Genomic DNA, 23608 nt, shown 5'->3' with positions numbered 1-23608 from the left:
TGGTGCTGTAACAAAGGGGGTGAGCCTTTGAGGCTCACCGCCAGGTGTTACAGTTCCTGCAGGGGGAGGTGAGAAGCACCTCCACCCAGTGCAGGCTTTGTTACTAGCCAGAGTGACTAAGGCACTCTCCCCATGTGGCCAGCAACATGTCTGGTGTGTGGCAGGCTGGTAAAACTAAACCCACACTGGAAGTCGGGTATGTTTTCAGGGGGCATCTCTAAGATGCCCTCTGGGGTGTATTTCACAATAAAATGCACACTGGCATCAGTGTGCATTTATTGTGCTGAGAAGTTTGACACCAAACTTCCCAGTTTTCAGTGTAGCCATTATGGTGCTGTGGAGTTCGTGTATGACAGACTTCCAAACCATATACTCTTATGGCTACCCTGCACTTAAAATGGTTTTGCTTAGACACTGTAGGGGCATAGTGCTCATGCACCTATGCCCTCACCTACGGTATAGTGCACCCTGCCTTAGGGCTGTAAGGCCTGCTAGAGGGGTGACTTATCTATGCCATGGGCAGTGTGAGGTTGGCATGGCACCCTGAGGGGAGTGCCATGTCAACTTAGTCATTTTCTCCCCACGGGCACACACAAGCTGGCAACCAGTGTGTCTGTGCTGAGTGAGGGGTCACCAGGGTGGCATAAGACATGCTGCAGACCTTCCCTGGCATCAGGAACCTTGGTACCAGGGGTACCAGTTACAAGGGACTTATCTGGATGCCAGGGTGTGCCAATTGTGGAGACAAAGGTACAGGTTAGGGAAAGCACACTGGTGCTGGGGCCTGGTTAGCAGGCCTCAGCACACTTTCAAATCATAACTTGGCATCAGGAAAGGCAAAATGTCAGGGGGTAACCATGCCAAGGAGGCATTTCCTTACACTCGGCCACTGGGGGTCGCAGCGCTACCAAACTTGGAACAGTTGGGGGGCACTTCCGGACTGTCACAGAGATATCGGTGATTCAGTGAAGTGTCCTTCACTGGTTTCTTGGTCTTTTGCAGTTTTCTGGCTTTTCTTGAGTGGTGCCTCCACTCAGCAGGGAGTTCTGGGGTGATCCTTGAAGCCTGGAGTTCCCCTGGGTTTCTTGCAGTCGGTCCAGTGTTCAGCTCCTGTGCTGTCGCGATTGTCGGGACTCTGGAGCAGCATCAGGGATCTTGGTGCCTCTTCTGGTGCAGCAGGTCCTCAGTTCTCGTCCTGTCGGTTTCTCCGGTGCTGGTCTTCTTGACTTTTTGGAATCCTTTTCAAATCTAAAATCTTGGTCTAGGGGAGCCCACTAAATACTGAATTTAGTGGGTGTTTTAGGGGTGGGAACCTGGTAATGTCCAATTGGGCACTTACCTTTGGGTACACCCACTATAGTGACCACTTCCTTTGGGAAGGGTCCCTTTCCTAAACCTCATTGGCTGTTTCCCTCCATTCCAAGATGGAGAAATCAGAATCAGAGGCAACACTTCGCATGCACGCCCTTAGGGGCGGTGCATGCTCAGTGAGGCCACTCCTCCTACCCTTTGTCTGGTTTCCAGACTTTGCTCCCGCCAAAAGTGGGGGTTTGCAAATCAAATCAAACCAAATCAAAACCCACTATATGCAAAGGGGGAAGCCCTCTGCTAGCAGGCGGCCTGGAGGCTCGAGTTTCAGGGGCTGTAGCCCTTTGAAACTCACCCCCAGGGTGCAGCACAATCCTGAGGGAGGGGGAGTTACCTCCTCCACCAAGGAAGGTCTTACAAACCAGAGAGCCAGGGCTCTCCCCAAGGTTTGTATACTGGCTGTCAGGAGTGGCAGCTGGATGGACCCAGCCATCAACTCTACCAGTTAGGTTTAGCTTTTGCAGGGGGCACCTCTAAGGTGGCCCCTGGGTACATTTAAGGTTAAATCCAACACTTGTATCAGTTTGGAATTCATATTCTGAGCTGTTTGATACCAAACAACCCAAGGTGCAGAGTGGCCATTATGCAGCTATGGAACTTGTGTTTGACCATTTCCCAGTACATTCATGCTCTGTTCACTCATTATGTCCTAGGTTTAGCAATGACACCGTGGGGACATATTGCTCATGCAGCAATGCCCTCACATAGTACGGTGCACCCTGCCTTTGGGCTGAAAAACCTGCTAGAGGGGTGACTTACCCATAGAATATGCAGTGTATGGTGGACAGGGCACACAGAGTGTGCCATGTCGAATTTATCCTTTTAGGGTTGCCCCAGCACACTCAGCCTGCAATGGAAATGCTGGGTGCATCTGGGTGCAGGGCCCTTGGCAGTGGCACAATCAGTGCTGCTGCCCCCAGGGGCCTACTCTTAATATCTCTTGCCCTGGGTAATGAGGTACCCATTGTAAGGAACTGCCTTCCTTGGCATGGCTACCCCCTGACTTTTTGCCTTTTGTTGATGCCAGTTATGATTGCAAGTGTGCAGGGACCCTGCTAGCCAGGGGCCTAGCACCACTGTTCTTTCCCTAAACTGTACCTTTGTTCCCACAATTAGCACAGCCCTGGCACACAGTTAAGACCCTTCTCAATGGTGCCCCGGGTACCAAGGGCCCTGTGACCACGGAAAGTCTCTAAGGGGTGCAGCATGTATTATACCTCCCTGGTAGCCCCTCACGCAGCACATGAACACTGCCTCACAGCTTGAGTGTGCTGGTGGGGAGAAAATGACTAAGTCGACATGGCGCTCCCCTCAGAGCGCCATGCCCATAACCCACTGCCTGTGGCATAGGTAAGTCACCCCTCTAGCAGGCTTTACAGTCCTAAGGCAGGGTGTATGTTGCAGGTCCTGCCTATCCCACCCTTCATCATATTCTACCCGGACAAGCTGGTTCTGCCCACTAGAGCTGCCTTCTGAAGGCAGTCTCTAAGGGCTGCAGCATGTATTATGCCACCCTGGGGACCCCTCATTCAGCACATGCACACTGCTTGCCAGCTTGTGTGTGTGCTGGTGGGGAGAAAATGACTAAGTCGACATGACACTCCCCTCAGAGTGCCATGCCCCCCTCACACTGCCTGTGGCATAGGGAAGTCACCCCTCTAGCAGGCCTTACAGCCCTAAGGCAGGATGCACTATACCACGGGTGAGGGCATAGCTGCATGAGCACTATGCCCCTACAGTGTCTAAGCCAATTCTTAGACATTTTACGTGCAGGGTAGCCATAAAAAGTATATGGTCTGGGAGTCTGTCAATTACGAACTCCACAGTTCCATAATGGCTACACTAAATACTGGGAAGTCTGGTATCAAACTTCTCAGCACAATAAATCCACACTGATGCCAGTGTGGGATTTACTGAAAAATGCACACAGAGGTCATCTTAGAGATGCCCCCTCTATACCAATCCAACTAATAGTGCTAGGCAGACCAGTTTCTGCAAGCCTGCCACACCCAGACGGGTTTCTGGCCACATGGGGTGAGTGCCTTTGAGCACTCTGTGACCAGGAACGAAGCCTTTACTGGGTGGAGGTGCTTCACACCTTCCCCTGCAGGAACTGTAACACCTGGCGGTGAGTCTCAAAGGCTCAAGCCTGGTGTTACAGCGCCCCAGGGCACTCCAGCTAGTGGAGATGCCGCCCAGGGCACAGCCCCCACTTTTGGCGGCAAGTACAGAGGAGATCATGAGAAAAACAAGGAGGAGTCACCCACCAGCCAGGGCAGGCCTTAGGGTGTCCTGAGCTGAGGTGACCCCTGCCTTAGGAAATCCTCCATCTTGTTTGGAGGATTCCCACCAATAGGATTAGGGATATGCCCCACAGGCAGGAGGCACAAGGAGGGTGTAGCCACCCTCCAGGACAGAAGCCATTGACTACTGCCCCCCAGACCTAAACACACCCCTAAATTGAGTATTTAGGGGCGACCGTGATCCCAGGAAACCAGATTCCGGACTACCTGAAAAAAAAAAAAAAAAAGGACTGCTGACCTGAAAGCCCTGCAGAGACGACGCGACCACAAGTGACTTGGCCCCAGTCCTACCGGCCTGTCTCCAGACTCAAAAGAACCTGCAACAGCTATGCATCCAGCGGGACTAGCGAACTCTGAGGACTCAGAGGAATGCCCTGCACCCAAAGGACCAAGAAACTCCCAAGGACAGCAGCTCTGTTCAACCAACAAAGACAAAACATCTTTAAAGGGACTCGAGCCTCACTCCGGAAGCTTGAGTCCCCAACACACTGCACCCGACGCCCCCGGCTCGAGTCCAGAAGAACCAACACTGCAGAGAGAACCCCCAGGCAACTCCAACAACGTGGATACCCAGAGACTACCTCCCTGCACCCCCAGAGCGACGCCTGCAGAGAGAATTCAGAGGCTCCCCCTGACCGCGACTGCCTGGTAACAAAGAACCCGATGCCTGGAAGAAGCACTGCACTCGCAGCCCCAGGCCCGAGAGAAACCAACTACCAGTGCAGGAGTGACCAGCAGGCAGCCCTCATTGTTGCCCAGTCGGTGGCTGACCCGAGAATCCCCCGCTGTGCCATGCCTGCATCGCCAGAGTGACCCCGGGTCTCTCCATTGATTTCAACCTAAAACCCGGCACCTACTTCACACACTACATCCGGCTGCCCCTGTGCCACTGAGGGTGTATTTTGTGTGCCTGTTTGTGACCCCCCCCAGTGCTCTACAACCTCCCCCTCCCCCCCCCTCCCCCCCAGGTCTGCTCCCCGAAGACGTAGGCACTTACCTGCTAGCAGACTGACATCAGAGAACCCCTAGTCTCCCTAGGCGCCTATGTTATTTGGGACCTACTTTGACCTCTGCACCTGGCCGGCCCTGTGTTGCTGGTGCTGGGTGTTTGGGGTTGACTTGAACCCCCAACAGTGGGCTTCCTATGCCCTGGAGACTGACCTTGTAAGTGCTTTACTTACCTGATAAACTAACTTATACTTACCTCCCCCAGGAACTGTTGATTTTTGCAGTGTCTACTTTTAAAATAGCTTATTGCCATTTTAACCTATACTGCGTGTACTACTGCTCTACTTCGAAGTTCCTTACTTACCTGTGTGGAGTACCTTGCATTTTATGTATTTACTTCAAATCTTGAATCTTGTGGTTCTAAAATAAATTAAGAAAATATTTTTCTATATCAAAGATTTTGGCCTGGAGCTAAGTCTTAGTGTGTGTTCTCATTTATTGCCTTTGTGTGTACAACAAATGCTTAACACTAACCTCTGATAAGCCTAGTGCTCGACCACATTACCACAAAATAGAGCATTAGTATTATCTATTATTGCCACTATCAACCTCTAAGGGGAACCCTTGGACTCTATGCACACTATCTCTCTCTCTCTCTGAGATAGGATATACAGAGCCAACTTACTACATTTTGCCCATTGGAACTTCAGGTCCCATTGCAGAGCCCTCATATCCCATCCAGCATATTTAACAGGATGCAGGAGGCAACGAGGCCCAACAGCCTCTGTCTCACCAAAATCCAGGATAGAGGCCAAAACATTGGAATCATAACCTGAATATCCTGAACTCGCTGCTCGAGTGGACAGGCCCGAAACTGCACTGTGTCCAGAACAACTTCGATGAAAGGGAGCATCTGGGAGGGAGTCCGGTTTGACTGCACATTTATAGTGAACCCCAGAGAATGCAGGTGGTTTGCTGTTGTCTCGAGGTAGGTGACGACTGCCTGGGGTGAAGGAGCCTTCAACAGCCAGTCGAGGTAAGGGAAGACTGAAACCCCCAGCTCGCAGATGAGCTACTACCACCACCATCACTTTGGTGAAGACCCGAGTGGGACATCCGTGAGGGCTTCGATACAGGAAAGCACCTTAATCAGGAAGTTAGTCCTGATCGGCACTGTAGGCAGATCTAGGTCAAAGACATCAGCTGCCCTATGCACCACCATATCATACAATGCTCCCTCCTCCATTGCCATCGTAGGAGATGAGCATGCCAGTATCTGGAGAGGTATCCAGTCCACTGGCCTCTCCTAAACTCCTCATACTAGTCCATTTGCTCCGACTGGGACTCCAGAAGGTCCGGAGACCCTTCCTATTCCTCACCTATGCCAAATGGTCCTCCAATAGATGATCGAATGATGGTGGCATGGCCAAGGGGGAAGTATCGAAGGGGAGGGAGTAGCCCCTTCGGACGATCTGTAAAACCCACCTGTCGCTGGTAATGGATTCCCAGTGGGGCAGGTGATGGCGAATGCTGCCGCCAACTGGTCCCGCATGTCCCAACGGACTAAGAAGGTTTACAGGCAGAGGCGGGGTGGACTGGGCGGCCCACAGACTCCCTGATCCACAAGCTCTTTGGATCCCAGGTTCATGTAGTGGCGTACAGCATGTGCAGGTGGGTGGCCCAGTGGAAATAAACATGGTTGGGTGCCCCTTCCGTAGCCACAAAAGGAGCGAAAGGCGGATTGGGGTGGGGCAGGTGTGGGCTGGAGGGGCTGTGTGGCCAAGGGACCGAGCTCTAGTCCAGGAATCCTTAAAGCGCTCGAGCGCCGAGTCCGCCTTGTCTCCAAAGAGACAAGTGCCATCATAGGGCAAGCCCATCAAAGATTGCTGGACATCCCACGAAAAGCCAGACGTCTCAACCAGGCGTGTCATTGAGATGCCACTGTTGATGCAACCGATATGCCCTGCGATTGTTTTATCCAGTCCACAACATATCATCAACTTGACTGCATCTCTCCCATCTGTCATGGCCTGGGAGAGAACGTTCCAGGCCTCTTCTGGAATTTTAGGCAGCTCTTGCGCGACCATATCCCAGAGAGTATGGGAATATTGCCGCAAAAGGCATGAATTGTTCACGGTCCGCAGCGCTAGACTGGCAGAAGAAAACATCTTTCACAAATTGTGCAGTCTTTTTGATTCCCTGTCCGGAGGAGCGGTAGGGAACGCACCAGCGAAAGATGAAGCCTGTATGACAAGGCTCTCAGGCGTAGAGTGTTGGGTAAGGAAATTTGGGTCATTCGGCGCAGCCCGATGGCGGTGGGCAACTGTCCTATTCACAGGAGCTCCTGTGCTGGGCTTGGACCAGGTCCCCAGTAGGACATCCTTAAGCGCTTTGTTGAAGGGCAGAAGGGGTTCCAAATTGGAGGCCCCTGGCTGAAGCACTTCGGTCAGGAGGTTAGGTCTGACCTCCACAGAAGGAACCTCTGTTCTATTAGTAGATATGTCTTAGTTTCTATTTAAGGTGGCTTAAGATCTGCCGCCGTTCTGAACTACTAGACACTCTTCTAGGAAGGAGAGGGCAGTATCCAGGCCACTGTCATTCTGCACATCTAAAGGTAGGTCCAGCATAGGTAATGAGAGGGGAGTAAATTATCCACCTCTTCATCATCATCTGGGACATTCTGAAGTACATAAATTGTGTCTGAGCAAGGCTGCTAATTATACAGTAGTAATGGGGTTGAGTGAGAAGCTAACAATCTTCCAAAGAGCCTGCTTTTTGCTTAACTTGTATTAGGACCATGGACTGACACGGCCCAAGGTCAGCACCATATCTAAAACAAGTGTCTGGGTTGGGTTTACAATAGGCACCACTAGAACTGAAAGCAGGTGGGAACTACAAAGCCATTAGCGTCGGATTGGAGAAATGAGTCAGTAGAGGGTCAGTGGGTGTCAGGGAAGACCCTAATGGTCTATGTTTGCCAGGGTGAGCTTCTGGTTTCATAGCATCTGAAGGTCTTTAGACAGAGCTGGTGTCGTTCAGAAAAGCTGTAGCATTGTGTATCTGAAGGCCTTTATCTGATGCAGGGTTAAACACAGCCCAGGGAACTTGGGGCTCGAACAGACAAGCCTAGGTTTAGAGGTGAATAATGGGGGAGATTAACCCTTGGAGTTCAGACTGTCTGACTTCTCCCTACAGTAGGAATGCTGGGAAAATAAATAATGCAGGTTTGACTATTTTTGTTTAAGGTGACATCTCTTGGCTGCATCTTCGACTAAACAGAGGACAGTTGTAGGAAGTTGCCTCTGTATATACTATCTCAAAGTAAGAGATAGTGTGCACAGAGTCCAAGGGTTCCCCTTAGAGGTTGATAGTGGCAAAATTAGAAAATTCTAATGCTCTATTTTGTGGTAGTGTGGTCGAGCAGTAGGCTTATCAGTGGGTAGTGTTAAGCATTTGTTGTACACACACAGGCAATAAATGAGGATCACGCACTCAAAGACTAACTCTAGGCCAGTAGTTTTTATATAGAAAAATCTTTTCTTAATTTATTTTAGAAACACAAGATTCAAGATTTGAAGTAAATACATAAAATACAAGGTACTCCACACAGGTGTAAGTACAGAACTTTGATTCAAAGCAGTAGTACACACAGTTTTAGGTAAAATGGCAATAAGCTATTTTAAAAGTGGACACAGTGCAAAAATCAACAGTTCCCGGGGAAGGTAAGTTTGGTTAGGTTTCTCAGGTAAGTAAAGCACTTCAACAGTCAGTCTCCTGGGCATAGGCAGCCCACCACTGAAGGTTCAAGGCAACCCCAAAGTCACCGCACCAGCAACACAGGGCCAGTCAGGTGCAGAGGTCACAGAGGTGGCCAAAACACATAGGCGCATATGGAGAACAGGGGTGCTCAGGTACCGGTCTGCTGGCAGGGAAGTACCTGCGTCCTCAGGGAGCAGACCAGGCGGGTTTTGTAGAGCACAAGGTGGGGGGACACAAACAGGCACACAAAACACACCCTCAGCGGCACAAAAATGGTCGTGTGCAGTGTACAAAGTAGGTGCAGGGTTTGTTATAGGAAGAAATGGAGGGACCCGGTAGTCACTTAGGCAATGCAGGCAGGGCACAGGGGGGCTTATCAGGCCAGCCATAGAGTGGGCTAGGATGGGGGCCACCTGCTGGTCACTCCTGCACTGAAGGTGGTTCCTCTCGGTACTGGGGGCTGCAGGAGCAGGGCTTGGTCCAGGCGTCTGGTTCCTTGTTACCAAGCAGTTGCGGTCAGGGGGAGCCTCTGGATCCTCTCGGCAGGTGTCGCTGTGGAGGTGCAGGGGGGTCGACTCAGGTTACTCACGTCGTCGCAGTCGCCTGGGAGTCCTCTCTGCAGTGTTAGTTCTCTGGAGCTCGAGCCGGGGGCATTAGGTGCAGAGTGAGAAGTCTCACGCTTCAGGCAGGAAGAGAGAGTTCTTTGGAAGTTGTTAAAAAGTTGCAAAATTGTTGCTGTTTTTGGAACAGTGCTGCTGTTCTCGGGAGTTTCTTGGTCCTTCAGGTTCAGGGCAGTCCTCGGAGGTCACTGGTCCTTGTCGGATGCGTCACTGTGCAGGTTCTTTGAGTATGGAGACAGGCCGGTAGGGCTGGGGCCAAGTCAGTTATCGTCTCAGCCATCTCTGTGGGGATTTCAGGTGAGCAGTCCTCCTTGTAGGTTGCAGGAATCTGATCTCCTGGGGCCAGGGTCGGCCCTAAATACCAAATTTAGGGGTGTGTTTAGGTCTGGGGGCAGTAGCCAATGGCTACTGTCCTGGAGGGTGGCTACACCCTCTTTGTGCCTCCTCCCTGAGGGGAGGGGGTACATCCCTAATCCTATTGGGGGAATCCTCCAATCTCAAGATGGTAGATTTCTAAAGGCAGGGGTCACCTCAGCTCAGGGCACCTTAGGGGCAGTCCTGACTGGTGGGTGGTGACTCCTTGTTTTTCTCATTATCTCCTCCAGCCTTGCCACCATAAGTGGGGACAGTAGCCGGAGGGGCAGGCATCTCCACTAGCTGGGATGCCCTGGGGTGTTGTAACAAAAGGCATGAGTCTTTGAGGATCACAGTCAGGTGTTACAGTTCCTGCAGGGGGAGGTGAGCACCTCCACTCAGTACAGGCTTTGTTCCTGGCCAAAGAGTGACAAAGGCACTCACCCCATGTGGCCAGAAACTCGACTGATTGTGGCAGGCTGGCAGAAACTGGTCAGCCTAGCACTAGGAGTCAGACTGGTATTCAGGGGGCATCTCTAAGATGCCCTCTGGGTGTATTTTACAATAAATCCCACACTGCCATCAGTGTGCATTTATTGTGCTGAGAAGTTTGATACCAAACTTCCCAGATTTCAGTGTAGCCATTACGGAACTGTGGAGTTCGTGTTTGACAAACTCCCAGACCATATACTCTTTATGGGTACCTTGCACTTACAATGTCTAAGGTTTTGCTTAGACACTGTGGGGGCATAGTGCTCATGCACATTTGCCCTCACCTATGGTATAGTGCACCCTGCCTTAGGGCTGTAAGGCCTGCTAGAGGGATGAGTTACCCATGTCACAGGCAGTGAGAGGTGGGCATGGCACTCTGAGGGGAGTGCCAGGTCGACTTTGTCCTTCTCTCCCCACCAGCACACACAAGCTATGAGGCAGTGTGCATGTCCTGAGTGAGGGGTACCCAGAGTGGCATAAGACATGCTGCAGCCCTTAGAGACCTTCCCTGGCAACCGGGCACTTGGTACCAGGGGTACGATTTACAAGGGACTTGTGTGTGCCAGGGCTGTGCCAATTGTGGGAGCAAAGGTACAGTTTAGGGACAGAACACTGGTGCTGGGGCCTGGTTAGCAAGGTCCCAGCACACTTTCAATCATAACTGGCATCAATAAAAAGCAAAATGTTAGAGGGTAACCATGCCAAGGAAGGCATTTCCTTACAACAGTGAAATGGAGAGGACCAGGACCTCAATTGGAGAGCAACCTCGAGTGGGTTAAAGCGCACAACTTGGAGCAAGTCTGTTTGGAGGATCACCTGCCCAGTTTCTTGTGCTTGGCTAAGTACAATTTTACTTACCTTTTCCTGGTGCCCTTTAGGTACGGATGGGTACATTTGTAGAAGGGTGCTTGAGTCGTACACTAGACACGACAGGCAGAGGTCATACAAACCCATAACAGACATCTAGTTCTTGGGAGTTGGAAGCCTGTGGTCTTCAGGGAGACATCTCACTAGAACACTGTCTAAAAGCAATTTTAGATTATGTTTAACACCAACAAACGTTTAGCAGTGTAGCTCTGGTTAGAGCACACAAAGGTGTCAACTTTTTATGGCTTTGTGCTAGCACTGCAGGGCTGCCACAAAGCTGATTAAGCCACCTACCGGGGTACAAGAGCAATTGCTATAACACATCTCAGATTCAATTGAACAACCAGGGAAATTCAAAAGGAAAGTAATCTGCAGTTAGAAGAATACATCAGAATTAAGGTATTTGAGGAGAAAAACGTTTGAAGGATAATTAACACTTAAAGATCAAACTATGAAATATTACCTGAAAGTAATTCATTCTGTTAGACAATGTGACGACAAATCCCGGATCGTTGGGAATTGTTTTATCACAGAATATAACATCAACCCGATGGTAAAGATCTCTGAAGTATTCTTTTGCCGTTGGTAGTTCACTATTGTCATTTTCTGGGTCATCTCTAGAAGCAAAGTAGAAAAGTGTTAAAAATATTTTTAATTAACAAGTAATTACCTTTAGTAATGCTCTTTTTGGTAGGGACTGCTAACTTCAGATTATTCACCTTTGAATATTTCTCCAGAAGTCAGACTGGATACAGAAAATCCTCAACAGTACTCCTGCGTGCCAGAAGCTCACTGTCAACGGCACTCCACGCCAGATGGGAAGTGTGCAGGCCTATGTAAGCTCCACTCAAACACACGGACATAAGCTGCTTTCCTGATCATATATTGCTCGTGACGAGGGTGCAAATTCCAAAACTGGGATCTTTTTTTTTTTTTTTTTTAATTTAAGGAGACCAGTTAAAGAACGGGGAGGCGAAGATCTGTTGTAGGAAGTTGGCTCTGTATATACTATCTCAAAGTAAGAGATAGTGTGCACAGAGTCCAAGGGTTCCCCTTAGAGATAAGACGGTGGCAAAATTAGATAATTCTAATGCTCTATTTTGTATTAGTGTGGTCGAGCAGTAGGCTTATCAGAGGGTAGTGTTAAGCATTTGTTGTACACACACAGAGGCAATAAATGAGGAACACACACTCAAAGACTTACTCCAGGCCAATAGTTTTTATATAGAAAAATGTATTTTCTTAATTTATTTTTAGAACCACAAGTTCAAGATTTGAAGTAAATACATAAAATGCAAGGTACTCCACACAGGTAAGTTAGGAAGTTTGAATTAGAGCAATAACATACAGTTTTTGTTAAAATGGCAATAAGCTATTTTGAAAGTAGACACTTACAGCAAAAATCAACAGTTCCTGGGGGAGGTAAGTCATGGTTAGATTGTGAGGTAAGAGACACTTACAAGTCTCAGTTCCGGGCATAGGCAGCCCACTGTTTGGGGTTCAGGGCAACCCCAAAGTTACCAAACCAGCAGCTCAGGGCCGGTCAGGTGCAGAGGTCAAAGAGGTGCCCAAAACACAGGCGCCTATGGACAGGGGTGCTCCGGCTCCAGTCTGCCAGCAGGTAAGTACCCGCGTCCTCGGGGGCAGAGCAGGGGGGTTTTGTAGAGCACTGGGCGGCCGGGTGCAGTGTGCAAAGCAGGCATCGGTTTTGAATAGGTTTCAAACTAGGGACCCGGGGATTACTCGAGTGGTGCAGACAGGCACACGGGGTGGGGGTGGAGGGGGGGCTTCTCGGGCCAGCCACCACCTGGAATAGGCAGAGGGTCGCCTGAGGGTCACTCCTGCACTGAGGATCGGTTCCTTCGGGTCCTGGGGGCTGTGGGTGGAGTGCTTGGTCAAGGCATCGGGTCCCTTATTACAGGCAGTTGCGGTCAGGGGGAGCCTCTGGATTCTCTCTGCAGGAGTTGCTGTGGGGTCCAGGGGGGATGTCTCGGGCTACTCACGGGGCACAGTTGCTAGGGAGGCCTCCCTGTGGTGTTGGTTCTCTGGATCTTGAGCCGGGGGCGTCGGCTGCAGAGTGTGAAGTCTCACGCTTCTGGCAGGAAGAGAGTGAGGTCTTTGAAGTTGTAGAAAAGTTGCAAATTTGTTGCTGGTTGTTGAGAAGAGCCGCTACTCACAGGAGTTTCTTGGTCCTGGGTTTCAGGGCAGTCCTATGAGGCTTCAGAGGTCGCTGGTCCCTGTTAGATGCATCGCTGGTTGCAGGTTTTCGAGTCAGGAGACAGGCCGTAGGGCTGGGGCCAAAGCAGTTGTCGTCTTCCGTCATCTCTGCAGGCTTGTAGGTCAGCAGTCCTTCTTTAGTTCAGTTTGCAGGAATCTGATTTCCTGAGTTCTGGGGTGCCTAAATACTAAATTTAGGGGTGTGTTTAGGCCAGGAGGGCAGTAGCCAATGGCTAATGTCCTGGAGGATGGCTACCCTGTTTGTGCCTCCTCCCTGAAGGGAGAGGGGGTTCATCCCCAATCCTATTGGGGGAATCCTCCAAACTTGAGATGAAGGATTTCTAAAGGCTGGGGTCACCTCAGCTCAGGATACCTTAGGGGCTATCCTGGCTGGTGGGTGACTTTTTTTTCTTTTCTAATTATCTCCTCCAGCCTTGCCGGCAAAAGTGGGGACAGTGGCCGGAGGGGCAGGCATCTCCACTAGTTTGTATAACCTGGAGTGCTGTAACAAAAGACATGAGCCTTTGAGGCTCAGCGCCAGGTGTTAACAGTTCCTGCAGGTGGAGGCTAGAAGCACCTCCACCCAGTGCAGGCTTTGTTTCTGTCCTCAGAGAGCACAAAGGCTCTCACTCCAGGGGGGTAGAAACTAGTCTTAGTGGTAGGCTGGCACTGACCAGTCAGTCCTGCACTGAAGGATTGGGTAAATTAAAGGGGGCATCTTCTAAGATGCCCTCTGTGTGCATTTTGTAATAAATTCAACACTGGCATCAGTGTGGCTTTACTATTCTGAGACGTTTGATACCAAACTTCCCCGTATTCAGTGTAGCCATTATAGAGCTGTGGAGTTTGTTTTTGTCAAACTCCCAGACCATATACTTAATATGGCCACACTGTACTTACAATGTCTAAGAATAGACCTAGACACTGTAGGGGCACTTTGCTCAGGCAGCTATGCCCTCACCTGTGGTATAGTGCACCCTGCCTTAGGGCTGTAAGGCCTGCTAGAGGGGTGACTTACCTATTCCACAGGCAGTATTTTGTGTGCCTGGCTCCCCACCAACACACAGAATCTGCAATGGAAGTGTGCCTGTGTTAGGTGAGGGGTCCCTTAGGGTGGCACAACACATGCTGCAGCCCTTAGGGACCTTCCCTGGTCCCAGGGCCCTTGGTACCTTTTACAAGGGACTTATCTGTGTGCCAATTCTGGAAACAATAGTACATTTTTAGTGAAAGAACACTGATGCTGAGGCCTGGTTAGCAGGGTCCCAGCACACCTCAGTCCAGTCAGCATCTATATTAGGCCGAAGGGGGGGGGGGCTTAACTTCAACAGGGAGCCATTTTCCTACATCTGTGAAGTAAAGTGTACTTCCAGTGGACCGGATTGTCTGGTCAACCGTGCCTCATGATAGCCTGTAGTAAAACCAAGTATCAGCCTCACAATTATCTAAAACCAACATCCCAAAGTGCCAATGCAGGGGTGGAATCACTGGCTCTGGTAGCGTAAGCTTGCAAGCCCTCAGAAGACTGCTTTTTAGCCATTTTTTTTAGCAGACCCTCACGCGCAGTATGATCCAGCACAAGTGGGTGGTCTTCTGCGCAGCCTTGCCTTATTTCCTCCAGTGAACCAGATAAAGAGCTGATTGTCCACCTGGTGTACTTTGGCACATTCGATGTGGAGGCTAAGAACCCTTTTCAGAACCAATGTGGGAAGCCTTTTCTCCTCCTTAGAGGGGTAAGGTGGAGATAAAGTCCAAAGGATAATGGTCCGACCAACATGAAATGGAGTCACTGCCTTCAGAAGGAAGCTCTAGTGGGCAGAACCAGCTTGTCCGGGTAGAACATGATGAAGGGTGGGATAGGCAGGACCTGCAACATGCACCCTGCCTTAGGACTGTAAAGCCTGCTAGAGGGGTGACTTACCTATGCCACAGGCAGTGGGTTGTGGGCATGGTACTCTGAGGGAAGTGCCATGTCGACTTAGTTCTTCTCTTCCCACCAGCACACACAAGGTGTGAGGCAGTGTGCATGTGCTGAGTGAGGGGTCCCCAGGGTGGCATAATATATGCTGCAGCCCTTAGAGACTTTCCCTGGCTACAGGGTCCTTGGTACCAGGGGTACCATTTACAAGGGACTTATCTGTGTGCCAGGGCTGTGCCAATTGTGGAAACAAAGTTACAGTTTTAGGGAAAGAACACAGGTGCTGGGGGGTGGTTAGCAGGGTCCCAGCACACTTTCAATCAAAGCTGGCATCAACAAAAGGCAACAAGTTAGGGGGTAACCATGCCAACAATGGTATTTTCCTACAGAGGGACTTTGGACAAATTGCGCGTTATCTGCCCTAGTGAAAAGATCAAGCCAGGGACACCTCACAACTTGCAGAAAAGACCCTCTGGTAGAAAAGATCCCAAAAGCATTGACATCTTAGTTCGTCCGCTCTGGTATTTGGGGAAACAGTCAGGTGGTGCATCACCAGAAAAAATCTTTGTCGGTCTAGCCACATCTAGATGCAAATACTCCTGACACAAAGCCTCCTGACACATGGTTCACAGCCTCATGCCGTCTTGCTTCTTGTAGTACCACATAGCTGTGCTTTTGTCTGAGCACCAACATCTTTTAACACCAAACGGATGGTCTGCAACTCCAAAAGGTTCATATGGGGCTAGTCCTCTACCAGAGACCACCTCTCCTACTTGGCCTCCCCAACTCAGAAGCAATGTGTCAGTCACAACTCTGAGCTCTAAGTGAGGTAAGGAAGGGGTTTGCTACTGACCCATTGGCTGGTCTGCAGCCATCGCTGCAGATCTTGAGTAGGGTCCTCTAATCTGGACCAAATAAGAACGATACCCCTGATGCAGTGCCCAAACGGACCTCAGATCGCACTGAGAGCCTGCATATGACATCGGCCGTACTTGACAAGCAGGCTGCATCAAACCTAGTAGCCTTAGAGCCATATTCATTGAGCTCTAGGCCAGAGGCAAAATGGGACTCTACTCTGGAGGACAGATGCAAAACTGCAATGTGTCCACAATGCCTCAGATGAGGGTGAGCTTCTGTGAAGGAGTCAGGGATGACTTTTGCATGTTGACAATGAATCCCAACATTGTGAGGTTTGCTGCAGTCTGTCAGGTGGGTCATGACTACCTGGGCAAGCCTGCCTTCAGCAACCAGTCGTTGAGGTATAAGACAAGTCACCAACCTATAAAATTGTGCTGCAACCACTGCCATCACTTTTGTGAACACCAGAGGGGCACTAGTGAAGCCAAAGGTGGAGTAGGGTGAATTGAAAATTCACCTTGCCCACCGTGAATCGCAGGTGGCACCTGTGGGCCACCAGAACAGGGAAAGTGGAATAAGCATTCTGCAGATCAGATGCCACCACTGAGTCTCCAGGGTCAAGGGCAGAAAAGACCTGGGCCAAATTGTGCATCTTGACTTTGTCTTTCCATAGGATGTGTAGTCCTCAGTCAGCCATTCTGGGGATGATAGAAAATGTGGAGGGGTTTCAACACATGATAGGTAGTAACTGTGTGACAATTTGCAAGACCCTCTTCTCCCAAGTTATCGCCTGATACTCAGTCAGAAAATGCTGCAACTTGTTTGCAGCATGGTAGCTGTGTGCTGACAAGGGCACGCTAAAGAGGTCTGGGGGCTGTGACAGCTGGAGGAGCGGGAGCCTGGGATGCGTACTGCTCTTGCTCTCAATGTGGTAAATGGGTACTGACCCAAGGCCACAAAATACTAAGCATGGGAGGATAAGTATTGTACTGGCTGGATTTTGTTGACTACAATGAAATCTCCTACTGTGGCCATGAAGGGGATGAAATAGATGGTGTGAATGTTATGGAGGAGCAGAAAGGCCCAGGAAATGTGCTACGGTCCTACTGACTTTGAAGAGCTCCAGGGCCAAGCCTGTTTTGTCCCCAAAAACACAGCTACTGTCAAACGGCAAAACCACAAGACTCATCTGAACATCCAAAGAAAACCCAGGGAAGTGCAGCCAGGTGCAATAGGCTACACTAGTGCCTGTGGCTCTCCAGAGCAAGTTATGTCCAACCAGCATCAGATAGCAAACCTTGCTGCATATGCCTGTCGTGCATAGCCTGTGAAAGAACAGCATGGGCTTCCTCCAGAACCATAAGTACAACCTAAGCCACTGAGTCACATAAAGGATGAGTATCAGCCCAGGTGACAGCTGGTGTTAACGTAGCGAAGAGTCAAACTTATGGAACAAGAGACACTTTTTCCCCCAAGGTCTTTATTTGTTTTGACACCGTGTCAGGGAGAGTAGTAGGAAAATAATTAGGGTAGATGTTGGCAGCCATGGCCTGTACCTCTAGGCTCTCTAGAGCATGGTGCTAGGTGAAGAAGTTCTGATAACCAGGAGCAAGTCAATGGAACCCGACACTAGCTGAATGATGGGGGCGCATGACCAGGGTTTGGCCCAGGTCCTTAAAAACACATCTGTAAGTGCCTCATTAATAAGAAGGGGCTCAGAATGTGTGTGACTGATGAAGCACTTCTGTTAAAGCACTGATCTTTACTTCCTAGGCAGGAAGCTGAAAATCTAAGATCTTTGTCACCCTTCACATGCCCACGGCGAAGGAGGCGCATTATTCTGTGGCAGGGCCTAGAGGAGAAACCAATCCAGTGTCTGAGGAGGTATCTAGACCACTTGAGTCCTTGAGATCCTCATATCACTTGCCCCTGGATAAGGTTGGGCAAGTTTGTTCCCCAACTTCCAGCCATTATTGTCCGAGTCAGTGTCCAAAAACTCATGCAGGACCTGAGCCCAGAGTCCAACGGGAACGCAAAGACCCTGAATCAAAGTCAGAAGTTTGGCTAAAGGGCTGCAGCACCATCTCAATGCTGAACAGCAGCCATAGTTCATGCTGCCAGCATCGTCAGAACACATTTTGGTGTGATTTATAGCTTCAGAGATGGGCCACGTACTCCTGTCAATCCAGAGCAGATCCAGAGGGAGCAAGCAGATAATGTGCCAAAAAGACACAGCATGGCTTCACATAAGTCCTTAATTTGCTGTGGCATCACCATCAGCCTTGGAAATAACGAAAGCTACTGAACAAAAGGTGTGTGTGTGTGTGGTTTTGGTGGGGGTTTGGTGTAGGAGTCCTGCTTGGACTTATTGCAATTCTTTTTAGATTTGCTTGAAAATTTGAGTTAAGACGATCCAATGCGGAAGAAACCTAGGGATCAGGACCTACCTTTGGACATCAACAGATCTCAGACTGGTGTCTTGCAGTTCTTCGCCACAAAGAGCTTCACTTCCAGGTCTCGAACGGCCTTTGGGTTTACCAAGAAACAACCACTGAAGGCCTTGAAGCTGTGGTCCGACTCAAGGCACCAAACGTAAATCACATATGGGTAAATTAGATATTTGCTTCTAAACTTCAAAACAGTGTTTGTACCCTGTAGATTTGGGAGGTGATATAGCCCCCTGAACATCGTAGAATGTTTCACAGAATCTTTTAGAAATTGAGACAAGAGAGCGCCATATCTGCATCTGTTGGCGAGAAAAGAAAGGAACTGAGGTCCGTGAACATGTGTGGTGCTTATATGTGGCCCAACCCAGCACAAGCGGAGCAGAACCTAGTTGATGCAATCATGCCGATGTCTGGGTGCTTCAGAAGATCTTCGGGACCCACTCTGGTGCAGGGGACTTATTCAAAAGTAGGGGAGTCTGTGGTCATATTACAGATATCGTTTTTATGTCGAGGAGTATAGTCTAAAAATATATTTATTACCATTGTTTAGTGTGGGGTCAAGACTCATGAGGCAAAGCCTTGACAAGGATATGCTGACCCTGCTGAACAATGGTAATAAAAAGCAGATTACTCTGTACACATACATATATGATTCATAACATGCTGCTTGTTCAAGTAAATTAGTTCTAAGCATAGGTATTTTAGTGAAACCAGAGAAACGCCTCATTGCATGGGCCCGTAACAATATCAGTAGAGACCTAGAAGTAGGATCAACCAACCTCTGCTGCAATATAAGAAAAACATGGGATATGACATTTTCACACTATTAATAACACTTCTAAATCAATATTTTAGACCTGCTTTAAAGCTCTTCTAATTATTTTCTAAGGGTATCTACGTAATCCCAGTCTGCCAGATACTCAGTCTCCCTAAAGTAATCCACTGCTTTTGTGCATTTCCTACTTAAACAGAGGGACTGCCAAAAGGAAAGTTGTCCTTAAGGTCTTTGGTTTGCACACAAGTATAATGAAGAAGCATATTTCTATCTGTCTTTCTTGAAAAGACTAACATGGAGATCATCTTGTACCCTGATTTACAAACCCAGAAAGTGGATATGATCCTCATTGAATTATATATTACATTTTAAGTCATCACATCGATTATTAATCCAGCCAAAAAAGGACTGAAGTGATTCCTTACTGCCTCTCCATATCATACATATATTGTCAATGTATTGGAGCCATTTGTGAAGACAATGACCACAAGGATTAGTACAGTCATTATCGAAAAAGCGTACTTCAAAATCTGCATCAAATGCCCGTTATGTTCGGTGCATATATAGCACCCACAACAGTCTTTTACCTGTTGACAGAACCTATTCTCCAACGAGAAAAATTTCCTGGTTAGTGCATTTTAGCACATTCTAAAATAAATTCAGGAGGGACTAGTTGGGGATGTAGTCTGTTCTCAAATAAGCCATCTATGGCATACAAAGATTGAAGTTGTTAAAGTGTATAATTTCTCGAATTGCATTCTACTGTCCCTTACATACGATTGTGTGGACTGAGCTATGGGTTTCAAAAAGAAAAAAAATCACATACAGGGGTAAGGGCTCCAGAATAGACTGGTAGCATGTGACAATAGAATAACCTGTAGGGTAATGGAGCATCTTTATTAATCGTTGGGAGTGTGTAGAAAGTTGGAATCTGTACATCTGGGTTGTTTAAGAGAAAATGTTACTTTTAGGCAGATCTACCCCTCTTCTCTTGGATCAGTCAAAACTTGAATTTCCATTTGAATTTCATTGGTAGGATTAGACTGCAATCTGTTGCAATAAACTGAATCTGTCACCTAAATTTAATCTTACCTAGGTATTTATCCATTATCTTGGAAGACAATGCCACTGCCTTTAACGGCTGGTTCAAGTGCAAGTTTGTTCAAATTGGACAGATGTTTAACTGCTTGTGATTCATTTCTAAATAGCTTGCACTTTATGTATTTCTTTCTATTGAGCATTTGGTCTATCTCTGTAAGGACAACAATCTCAAACAAGAGGACTTTCGTATCCATCTGATGGTTTAAGGACCCAAAGCGATGATAGATGCCGACCTATTGAATCAATTAAAGGTATAGGTTAATTTTTTCAAAAACATTTTTTTTCTAATTGTCATAAAGAACCTATAGGGTTTAAGTCATGTTTGGAAAGGGTAATTAAGGTGTGCCCTACTGTAGTAGCCTGCCCCTCTATTCTTATCCAGTCTTAGCCCAGGATGTGGATTGCCTTTGCATTTTGAAACCCACAGTCCAATCCACAGATGGATGTCATAGATAACTTATTACAGGACATTGCATATCGCCATTGTGTCCCTACTGAATGTACTCCAGACGATGCTAAAACTGCACTGAAGGAAGCTGATTGCGCAAACTTAACTTATTTTGGTACAGTATATACAGAGTCCAGTGGATCCCCAGAGGTTTAACAGAGGCTTAAGTAGATAATACTAATGCTCTCTTTTGTGGTACTGTGGTCGTGCAGTTAGGCTTATCAGAAGGTAGTGGAAAGCATACGTTGTACACAGTCAAGTAATGAGGCACACTCTCAATGACTAACTCCAGGCCAACTGGTTTTATATAGCAAAAATATATTTTGTTATTTCATTACTAGAACCAAAGAATCTTTGTTGCAGGCAAGTACACTTTTAGGTATGTATCAAGCATGTGTATCAATTGTAGTTTGAGTTTCGCAGATAAAGCAGTTCACAAGTAACTGTTTTCAATTTCAAAAGTTGACACTATGTGGAGGGGGGGGGGGGGGTTATACAAATGAGATTGCAGGTAAGTGCCCGGTGTTTCAGGACACAGGCCTGGGGTGCCACAGGTCAGCTCTGGGGTTGTGGGGTGCCACAGGTCATCACCAAAGGCACAGGGACGGCCGGGTGCAGGGTGCAAAGAGCAGCATCGGGCACCCAATGCTTTTCAATGAGGGAACCCTGGAGGGTCGCAGATGCTGCAGGATGGGTCCAGGGGGTCGGTTCCAGAAAATCAAATGCTGGACAGGAAGGTGAGGCACTCACTGGATGTTGCTGGACTGTTGGTCGGTAATGGGGTGGCATGGTGAGCAAAAGAACAATGGATTAATCCCAGATCTGTGACTTGGGGTGAGTGCATTGTTCAGCACTCCGTCCATCATCCTTCTGTGTTGCTAAAGTTGCCCTCCTGGCATAAACCGGTTTGCACCAGTGCAGGAACCCCCCCCGGTTCCTACTCTGGCATGAAACCATACAAAGGACAGGGGAGTAACCATACCCCTGTCCAGATCCTCCCCTAGGGAGGTGCATAAAGTTCTGCCAGGTGGCCGGTTGATTCTGCCATCTTGGAAACAAGATATGCAGAGGCCCCTAGGAGCATCTGACTGGTTACGCCAGGTAGATGACGTCCCTGAACCCCTCTGATAGGTGGGTTACTGCAGATAGTGACCAACCCCCTTTACGAGTACTTTAAGGGCTCACCCCTAGGGTGGGTCCTCAGGTTCATCGAGCAAGATTCTACAAAGGAACATTCTGTAAGACGTCTATTCCTGGCCTCCAGAACCACTGCTGGCCTGCCTTGTAAACTGAAACAAGACTTTATCCAGTTAACATTGTTTCTCCAGCTCCTGCGCGATTGCTGCAACACCCGTGGCTGTGCATCCTCCAGAGTCACAAGGACTCGGTTTGCATCCAAGAAGCAAGAAGGAATCTTCCTTGGAGTGGAGTCACTCCCCCGCATCTGCATGCACCACAAGAGGATGACGACTTGCTGCTGGATCCTGCTGTCCCATGGATATTGAAAGGCTCTGCAGGTCGCTGTTTTGTGGCCCTCTCCAGGATCTACTTACCTTCTGACCAACTAGGGAGACAGTGGGCTCCTGCTGCAGCCACTGGAATGGAACCCCCTGTGCACGACGACTGTTGCTCTTGCCAAGGCTTGTTGACTCTTCAAGCTCTACGAAGCCCCAGCCTCCAGCACTCTGCAACTCCAAGATCAGCTTCCATTCTGCAGCACCTGCGGTATGGGACTCATGTTTTGTTATGCTGCTGAGGCCTCCCTGCGACTGCTGCCAGTGGGTCACTCGTGGAGGCTCGAATGATTCCTGCTGGCTTTTCTTTCTGATGAGGGCCAGCCGTGACTTCATACCAAGGGTTGAGTCTTGTGGACCTTGCTGGCCCCTAATAACCTGCAATCTTTTCTGCAGCAACTTCTGCATTTGCCAGTACTTGCTGGTGGTCCTGCTGACCACTGACCCTCCGGTGATTCCAAGCATCTTCCTGCATCCCCAGGACTCCGCAGCTGGACTTCATCCTTCACTGACCTTTAGGAACTTCACCTCTAGGAGAGTGGGCACCGCCTACCTGCACTGCTTGGACATCTGAGTAGTTTGGTCCCTGTCCCCTTCTTTGTCAGGTTCTAAATGTTCAGAATCAACCCATGGGTTCCACCGACCTGGGCCGCAACAGCAGCTGGACAACCGAGGCTCCCATTGGCTCCAACAAGGGTTCTGACGTCACTTCACCCCTATACATCGGGGCTCCCTGGTGTAGGTACTCCTGTCTTCTGAGTATCCACAGGTGGGGGTACTACCCAACCACCTTGGTGCCAAATGTTTTCTTCTGGGTCCTCTGGGAAGGGTCCTGAATCCTACAAATGTCAACCGTGACGATCCTTTGTTAGCCTATGGGGCACCTGCCCCAATAACAGCTCTGCAACCAGGCACCTTTCAGATTCTTACCTCAGGTAATTCCTTAATACCTAGCCCTTAGGGTTCCAACACACATTACCTTGGTTGGGTACCTCCATTCTTATACCACTTTTAGTGCCTCTTCCCAGAGTGTCCCCAGGGACCTAGAGTGTGAAGAAGAGGACTTGCGGCTCCTTAAGTGGTTCTTCAACAACCTTCTCAATTGAGAATGGGACCTCCTAGGAGTCGCGCTAACTGGCAGCGACTGCAAGGCCGCAAGGAGATTTAGGGACTGGTCCTTCAAAGATTTTGGCACCATGGCTTGGCAATATGAGCACGACTGAGTTGTGGTCGTGCTCGAGACACCACAAGCACACAAGGTTCGGATCCATAACCAACCTGGAACAGTGACAGGTGACACAGCTTAAACCCTAACTTTCTCGGCGACATTCTCAACAATTCAAAAATCTGCAGTAAACTGTTGTAATAGGCTTGTCAAAAAGAGAGAGGGATAGCTCTTCTTCGGATCTGCGCTAACTGACACAGAAAGAAAAGAACTAACATATGTGCGCTTGGGTGGCACCTATATAAGTGACCGCAGCATCACCTTTGGCGCCGAAGTTGCGCAAAACCGAATATAGCCAACCAATATGCATTAGTTTGTGACTTCAGCATTTAAGCAAACAAACATTAATGCAAACAGTGTCAAACTTAAAGACAGTGTTGATTGTTACCTTCAT

The 23608-nt window shown here is 48.9% G+C and overlaps 1 protein-coding gene across 2 annotated transcripts in view; it reads right to left on the bottom strand.

The window, feature by feature from the left end:
• Positions 1-23608, bottom strand: part of USP7 (ubiquitin specific peptidase 7) — a 1253379-nt gene that overhangs the window by 198766 nt on the left and 1031005 nt on the right. For both annotated transcript variants that reach the window (XM_069210408.1, XM_069210409.1), the window contains exon 22: positions 11175-11328. In XM_069210408.1, coding sequence (XP_069066509.1) covers positions 11175-11328 — 154 coding nt within the window. The remainder of the gene's footprint in view (positions 1-11174; positions 11329-23608) is intronic.

The sequence above is a fragment of the Pleurodeles waltl genome, chromosome 10 (assembly GCF_031143425.1).
Source record: "Pleurodeles waltl isolate 20211129_DDA chromosome 10, aPleWal1.hap1.20221129, whole genome shotgun sequence".
Lineage (NCBI taxonomy): Eukaryota > Metazoa > Chordata > Amphibia > Caudata > Salamandridae > Pleurodeles > Pleurodeles waltl.
The sequence above is the reverse complement of the archived record's forward strand: the minus strand, read 5'-3'. Positions and strand labels throughout refer to the sequence as shown.